General features: G+C 36.6%; 1 protein-coding gene across 1 annotated transcript in view; it reads left to right on the plus strand.

Annotated features, from left to right (window-relative positions):
* Positions 1-8,829, plus strand: part of Dmd (dystrophin) — a 1,456,297-nt gene that overhangs the window by 901,197 nt on the left and 546,271 nt on the right. Inside the window, exon 41 of the mRNA XM_026777353.1 lies at positions 3,575-3,729. Coding sequence (XP_026633154.1) covers positions 3,575-3,729 — 155 coding nt within the window. The remainder of the gene's footprint in view (positions 1-3,574; positions 3,730-8,829) is intronic.

Consider the following 8,829-nt stretch of genomic DNA (forward strand, 5'->3'; position numbering starts at 1 on the left):
GAAGAGCAGTCAGGGTTCCCTGCCCTGTGGAAAGTCCAAAGTCCTCCCCCCTCCATCCTGGTCTAGGAAGGTGAACATCCAAACTGGCTAGGCCCAGTGGTGAAGGTTTTATGTAGGCACCAATTCAACACATCCGTATTCAATGAGTTTTGTGGGTGTTATCTTCAGCAACAGAGCCTTGCTATCAGTTTATGAAGAGCAACTTATAGTCTTAGCAACAGCCTATCTTGTTTGGAAATTCCCATGGGAACTCTTTGACCAACAATGCAATTAGATGTAATAAAATTCTGGTACTGGAAGCTTTATTTGGTGACAATAGATGGCAGTTGGGATTCTGTCTCTCCCAATTATTTGACAGTTTCATTGAGGTCACCTTCATATATGTATATATTTTAGGAAGTTTTGACTGTTTTAGGTTTCCATACTACTCTTCAAATGTCACTTAATTTTAGCTGTCTCTCTATGTATCCCCTGTCACAACTCTCCCTTCCTTCTCCCTCCCTACTTGCCCCCTCATTTCTGTCCCCACTTCCATCCATATCTGTATATTTTATTTCCCTTTCCTAAAGAGATGTACCTGTTCCCTCTAGTCCCTTACTCTACACATACCCTTTAAGAGCCTATGGATTTTTAATTTGATTATTATTGACTTATGAGCTGTGTACATAGTATTAAGATCCTGTTTTCTAATTTTCTGAACAATTTGATTTTGATTTTGCACACTTCTCACAACATGCTTGATGCACAGGCAGTTAGTAGCTCCATCCTCTTTTTGAGAAAATAAAACAGAGACATACAAAGTTATTCTGTTCCTTAAGATAAAACTGTAAGACAATAAGCAAACAAGGCTTCCTTGGAAAAGGGCTTTTTGTTGCTCCTCACAGCTTATCATGAGATCCTTTAAGACATTCATTTAGAGTTTCCAAAAGCAAGTTAACTTTGGACAAGTATTCATTTCACTGGTAGGTAAGTATCCCCAATCACCTGATATAAGAAAAGTTTTGTAATAACATTGCAATTTTAGTTCTATAGCTATCTATTCTCTTTTATCTTCTAAGGTAAAGAGGAACATATCCAGCTGTTATATCTGTACAATGCCTATAAAATAGGAAGCCATTTCTTTTGCATTCAGCAGGGGCTCTCACTGTGACTGTACATGAGATTTTAACAGCAGTCATGGTAATCATAGCACTAGTAATTATAGTAATAGGTAGTATTTATTTAAGTCTTTGATTATGGCAGATAGCTTTGTTTTACATGATTTTTTTCTTACAATTTTTCTTCCAGGCATTTTCCCACATACTCTTCTCTCGGTGTAGATAAAATATTCACATTTAACAAAGGAGAAAGCTGACTCATGGACAGCTTTTCCTTTTGTCATATAATTATTAAGCAATTCATTCAGCAGGGCTACCCAGCAGGTACATTCTATAACCCACACTTCAACTTGACTTCATATGTTTATGTATATATATATATATATATATATATATACATATATATTACATATATAAAGTCAAAGAAGACAAACATTAAAATAAAAATTAATACTCAAGATTCGTGAAGACTTTCAATGTGTTTAAACATAAGAAATGAAAAGGAAATTTTGTATTCGAGGAATTTTTTAGAAAGAGAAGCACTCGTGGGATTAATTCACATCCACATAGCTTGTACTTATGATGGGAATCTGCAAAGTAGAAACAGGAACTATTTCTTGTTTGTCAGTTTAGCAGTTCTTGGTAAAAGAAGTGTTGAAGAAAGACTGACATGTCACAAGGATAGATTTCAGTTGTTTTGTGATACCAACAACCACGTTCTGTGCCAAAAGAGAGTCCCTCTCTTCCTCTCTCTGTCATTACCTCACTCTATTTCCCCTCTTCTGCTTTCACAGCACTTTAGTATTTTAATAATAGCTTGATAAGCTGAATCTATGTGCTCTGTACAGTAAGTGCTACGATTTAGCTGATTCCAAAATAGAATATTCTAATTAAGTGAGAAATGGTGGATTACATAAAAATTCTAACTTTGTGAGGGATAGAAGTCCAAACAAATGCATTGAATTATACCAAAATACCAAGATTTTCTTTTGTGCATATAAACATCATGCTAATACAAAACAAAATATATTAAATAAAAATGTCTCACAAATCCAAAAAAAAATGTCTCTTACTTTCAGAAACTTCTATGATCATTTTTCTTCTGTTCATACTGAGTTTTAAAAAATGCATTCTGTTTTGCTGCAAGAAAAGTGTGGTTGTCTTTGTTGTTTGTTTAGGTACTAGGGATTGGACCTGAGCCTTGAACAAGAACTCTACCACTGAGTTACAGCCTCAGACCAATCATGTTCTCTTTACCATGATTATTATACACATTATTGATTATTTTCTAATATCATCTTGAGTAAATATTAAAATTAGTCTTTTGGTGAAATTTTTAATGTGATAATACACTTACCTTTTTGAATATTTTATTGGGGTAAAAAAATAATAAGTGCTATTATGGGGTCACTTGGTGTTTATTGCCAAATTGTTATAATATTATGTTTCCAAACATAGAATGTAAGAATTTCACTAGTCTTCCCCTATATGAAATTTGGTTAACTATCATCAAATTATACCTTCTTGATTTAATACATTTATATTACTTGGAAGTTAAGTTTCTTTTATAAAATGACTTTATTCTGCCACTTCATTTCATTGCCTGTTCATATTTCTCTATTCTTGCACCTATACCTTCCCCCCTCCACACTGTATCAAGCATAAATTTCTTAACACTTTAATTCTACCTTAATGTGTAGATCTCGCCAACAAGTGAAAGTGGTAGCCTGATATGCTTCCATATGTACATGACCTTGGGTGACTTCTTTCCAATGAAGAAATGGCTGATTGGATTACACTCAACTGTCAAAACAAACAAAGAAAAACACTTCATTTTTTTGGTTTAGAATTAGTTTTATATCTTGCCTTGTATTCGAATATTAAAGTAAAGTATCTTTAAAGTATTTTAATCCTTCAGAAACTGTGTGGTAACAGTCCTCGTTTTGTTCAGCGTTTTCAGTATGCAGAGTTTGTTAAATGCCAGTAGATGGCACTAATTACATAAACAATTCAACAAGTTAATGAAGGGAGGAGATGCATGTTTTGTGGCAGATAACGGTAGATGTGTGGCGAATGATTTGGCTCTGGATCTTCTTTGGGACTATTTTGCAGATGATACCAGAAACGTCCACATGATTTTGTTCTATGTCACATTCTAAGCAATTACAAATGAGTCTTTTATAATTTATTCTTTCCTATGATTACAAAACTAAGCTTGTTTTATAACCAACTTATTGGTACTAAATTGAATTACCTGAACGGAATGAATGCTTAAGATCCTGCATTTGAAATCTCATCATGGAAAGCATGTTAATTTACACCATGATAGCTGATTGACTCACGTGACAGGTGACTTGAGGAGACATGCTGTGACCTGAAGAATCAGTAACTATTTATGAAATATTTAGAGGTATCCACCTAGGAATATCGCTGGATGAAAAGTGACATTAATTTTTTTTTCCTATGCACACCTATAGCAGCTGGCCAAAGACCTCCGCCAATGGCAGGTAAAGGTGGACATGGCAAATGATTTGGCACTGAAACTTCTTCGGGACTATTCTGCAGATGATACCAGAAAAGTACACATGATAACAGAGAATATCAATGCTTCCTGGGGAAATATCCATAAAAGGTAAGAACCACTTTGTATCTCAAACAATTTGTCAACTGTAATAAAGGAGCAGTTACCCTGCCTGGACAGGACTGCTCTGTTAAACTACAGTTGGGGATAATACGAGATGACAAACGCTAATTCAACTCAAAAACTTGGCCTTCCTGTCCTGTTTTAATGAGGAGAAGACTGGCATTTGGTGAAGTGAAATTATTTGCCCCCAATAACAAAGACAATGGTGGAGCTAAGCAATTAATCAAAAACAAAACCAGAAAAGAGCAGTGGAAGTGGCTGGGGTCAAGCTCCCTCTGGAGGTCATATGTTAAGTGAGCTGCTTCCTCCACTTCGGCCCCAGCTTTGAATGTTTCAACCTCCTTCCTATAATACCAACCAATTTTGAACTGAGTGGTTGATCCGTTGATGGAATAAGCAACTCTCAAGGACTAGATTCGCCAGCTACCAACGAACACTTGATATGCAAAGAATAACAAAAATTAACTGCTCTTAGAGGTACTACCTCTTCACATTAGGTCCCATCTTCTTATCAACTATTTTAACCCTGTTGGGCTTTTTTTTACATTGATGCTTACTCTATTAATAAAACATGAATCTCATTATTAATTATCTTTTATTTGTCTCACAAATGAGTCTAAAGACAATGAGGGCTAAAACTGTCCCCTTTCTTTGACACAACCGCTCATGCTAAAGCAGATTATATAATAAGGAATTGGTAAATAATGATTCTGTTTGCACAAAGTTTTACCTTGAGTGTGCTGCTATAGATTTATTATTGTTGGGCTCTTATTTTTAATTGTGCATGCAAACAGAGGCAAAAAAATTGTACCTGTATAATGAGGAGCAGGATAACAGAGAAAAGTAAATCCCATGAATTACCAGAAAAGTCAGTTAGGCAATTCTAATTTGGAGAAAAATCTTAGCATGGAGGGGAAAAATAAAATAGATTTTAAGCTACGAGAAAAAAGTCTTAGGAGTAATGAGCTATTTATATGCAAACCTGAACTAGGGATGGAAAGTGAAAATTCCTAGGGAGTTTGATTAAGCTCATGACCATAGAAATAAAGCACTGAATTCCAGAAAGAAGATTCAATCTAAAGTTGAAAAGTTACACTAGAACCCTTTCCAAAGGACCCCAGTGAAGAAATAACACGTTTTAAAAAGGGACCAATACTAGGGGAAATCTTCGGCCTAGTTCCTCTTTCCTCTCAGGACAGGGTCTAGGGTCAGTCTTCTGCAAGTGCCGATGTGTTAACTGTTTTGTTAACCAGGACATAGTAGGTTTGGAAAGAAGTATCCAAATAAAACTAACTGGTACTAGAATGTTAACCAGTAGATCCCCACAGGAAACACTGAGGCTTGTCAAACAGAGAAGATCTCAAACAGAAGTTTCTTTGAGTAAGGGAGTTAAGATCAAGTAGTAATGTGGTGAATTTATGGGATATAAACTATGAATGGACGAGGAGGAAAGCTTCTTGCTCATGAAAAAATAGAGATTTGGGAGTTGGTCTATTCTATTTACACTGTAATTTTTCATGGGCCCTTCTTCTCATAATTTCATGATCAATAATGTTGTACTTGTCTCAGGTCTTTCCTCACGTTAGATTAGTCTTTGGATTCTTTGGGAAAATGGCTTTTGATTCTGGTTTGTAGGCTTCATTCCTTAAAAACTCCATACTTACGTTGGGCAGTAGTGGTGCATGCCTTTAATCCCAGCCCTCGGGAGGCAGAAGCAGGAGGATCTCTGTGAGTTTGAGGCCAGCATGATCTACAAGAGCGAGTTCCAAGATAGGCTCCAAAGCTACAGAGAAATCCTGTCTTTAACCTCCCTCTCCAAAAACAACAACTACAAAATAATAATAAAAACAAAACAAAACAAAACAAAAACCTATCTACTTAGGTCAGGCAGTAGTGGCACATGCCTTTAATCCAGCACTCAGGAGGCAGAGTCAGGTGGATTTCTGTGAGTTTGAGGCCAGCTTGGCCTACAAAACAAGTTTCAGGACTGCATGTTACACAGAGAAACCCTGTCTCAAAAACAAAATTTAAAAACTGCCTACTTCAGAAAGAACAAATTACTTACCCAATGAGTAAATAACAAATTCAATGTTTTCATCTCTGTTTATATTCTCAGCCCATGCACAATATATAGTTCACCAAGCTACTTTTGATGAATGTCTCAAGTAACTTCCCTGCTTTTATCTCCAGCTACTTATACCCCTTGTGATGTGTATCGATCTGTGTGTTTTCAGTCATATGATGATGACGTCCAATCAATATTTTCAAGTGAAGACACTCTTCAATTTTTGACCAGTATGTCCTACTATTTACTTTCTGTTTTAATTTCCCACAGGAACTTAAAATTGAATAGATCCAAAACTGAACTCATCTTTCCCCTGCACCAAGCTTTTTCTCCAAATGGAACTATTTCCCCCTATGATTCCTAACCAACGAGCATTGCACCTCATTCAGCTGTTTGTTTTGAGAATCTAGGAGACACACTCGATTTCTCCCTCTACAAATATCATTGTTAAGCTTTAGGAAAACTATTTGCTATCTATATATCTTTCAAAGCCAGTCTCCTTTCTCGGACTCTTCTCCTCTACCACGACGTCTTGTTTAAATTGTGAAGATGACCATAATTGATTCACTTCTGGTCCTCCTCCTTTCTAACCCCTTCTCCATGTAGACTCTGGGGTGTTTGTTATTCACTCATTGAATTCCCCTAGTTCACTTGCCTCCCTATTTTAATGACATTTCTAATTTATTCATTGCTTTTTTTTCCATTCTGAAAATGCAATACAAATTCTTGTGCATGCTAGGCATATACTCTTCCCATAAGCTACATACCCAGCCCATATTTGTTGATTTTAAAGCACAGTCTATGCTGTGTTGTAATATTTGGCCTTGTCTTAAAATTCTAGCCTAATTGATTGCTCTACTTGGCTCCTTCTCCACCTGGCCTCACACAATTGATGGTGACCTATTTTCACTTCCTTTTAGCTATGCTTTCTCTGTTACCTGCTGACTGGTACACTTTCTTCAGTCTTTGGGTGTTTATGTTCTGCTCATTATCAAGGTCTTAGTTTCAATGCTAATTGCTTCAGGAAGTCTTCTATGTCAATCATAAAAGCCCACGCTATTTTACTGTTTATCTCATGACACTATGTTTCAGTGTTTGCGGGGCTTTTGCTTTCTGAGAATGTTGACTCCTTATTGAATGCACATCAGCAGCTGTCCACCATCACATCACCAAGCACTTAGCTCAGCACACAATGACTACGCCTGAAACCTGTTCTGATTACATAGGTAAATGAAAAAAGCCCTGGTGAGCCCACCAGGTTCTAAATGAGAATGCCAAGTCCAAGGTCACACAGATGGCCCTCATTAAATTTATTGGCTCTCCAAACAAAACAAAAATAAATGAAGATGGAAAGGGGAACGGCAGGGAAGAGAGATGGTTGACAGAGGCAGGAGGTAGATAAGAGGTGTCAGGAAGTCAGAGTAATCAGAACACATCTTATAAAGTGTGCAAATATAAACAAATTAAATAAAAAAATTCAACTGTTCCTTTATGACAGTAACTCAACAATGAAATAAACCACATCTATTGAATTTGCTTTTTGGTTCCAAACTGCAATACATTTATCAGAAGTTTATCAAACAGAGGTCAATTGATCTCTTATAGTGATGTTGTCAGAAGTAGGTAGGTACTGAAATGGATTCAGTGGTTCAGCACTATCAGCTTCCTAGCGTCTCCTCAGAAATGCATACTCCGGCAGGAAGAATGGGAATGAGAGGACATAGTGCTTAAGAAAGCAATAATTCTTCGAAAACTTAATGGCTAACACTGTGCTATGGGATCATGCCCTATGGCTGAGAAGGTGGAGTTTGACCAGTCAATAGAGAATATCTGCCACAATGAGGATGGAAAGATAAACCAGTGAGTTTCACTAGACAACATTAAGTTTCTTGAAGAATTACCATGCAAGTGGTGGACTGGTAGGGGGTTATAGTGACAAGGGGCCAATTGAGCATGATGATTTCTCTGATCTTTATGACAGATTCTGTGATTCTCCGTTGACTCCTAATCCTTCATATAGAAACCTACACTGTTAATTCACTAAAGTGGGATTTTTCCAGGTTCTTTATGTTGGCATTTAATGCTATGAACTTTCCTCTTAACACAGGTTTTACCATGTCCCATAAATTTGGGTATGTTGTGTGGTCATTTTCATTGAATTTTAGGAAGTCTTTAATTTCTCCCTTTATTTCTTCCTTGACTTATTGATAACTCTGGTGAGCATTGTTTAATTTCCATGTGTTTGTGGGCTTTCTGGATTTAGTGTTGCTGTTGAATTCTAGTTTTAAGCCATGGTGATCCGATAAGATATACGGGGTTATTCCAATTTTTGTGTCTTTTGAGGTTTGCTTTGTTACCTAGTATGTGGTCAATTTTTGAGAAGGTTCCATGAGGTGCTAAGTAGAAGGAACACTCTTTTATGTTTGGTTGGAATGTTCTATTGATGTCTGTTAAGTCTATTTGAGTCATAATGTCTGCTATTTCCCTTATTTCTCTGTTCAATTTTTTGTCTGACTGACCTGTCCAGTGGTAAGAGTGGAGTGTTGAAGTCTCCCACTATAAGTGTGTGGGGTTTAATGTATGATTTAAGCTTCAGACGTGTTTCTTTTATATATTAGGGTGCCCTTGTATTTGGGGTATAAATGTTCAGTATTGAGATTTCCTCTTGATGGATTTTTCCTGTGACTAATATGAAATGTTCTTTTTCTCTTTTGATTGATTTTCATTTGAAGTCTGTTTTGTTAGATATTAGGACAGCTACACCAGTTTGTTTCTTAGGTCCATTTGATTGGAATTTTTTCCCAACCCTTTACTCTGTCTTTGAGGTTAAAGTGTGTTTCTTTTTTTTTTTTTTTTTTTGGTTTTTCGAGACAGGGTTTCTCTGTGGCTTTGGAGCCTGTCCTGGCACTAGCTCTGTAGACCAGGCTAGTTTCTGTATGTGTAGCAAGGGAGTCTTCTAGCAGGGATCTATGTCAGGGTTCAAGCTAAAGATGAGTCAGGCATCCGGTTTAGAGAAAGACTTC

This window comes from Microtus ochrogaster, unplaced genomic scaffold (assembly GCF_000317375.1).
Source record: "Microtus ochrogaster isolate Prairie Vole_2 unplaced genomic scaffold, MicOch1.0 UNK58, whole genome shotgun sequence".
Classification (NCBI taxonomy): Eukaryota; Metazoa; Chordata; class Mammalia; order Rodentia; family Cricetidae; genus Microtus; species Microtus ochrogaster.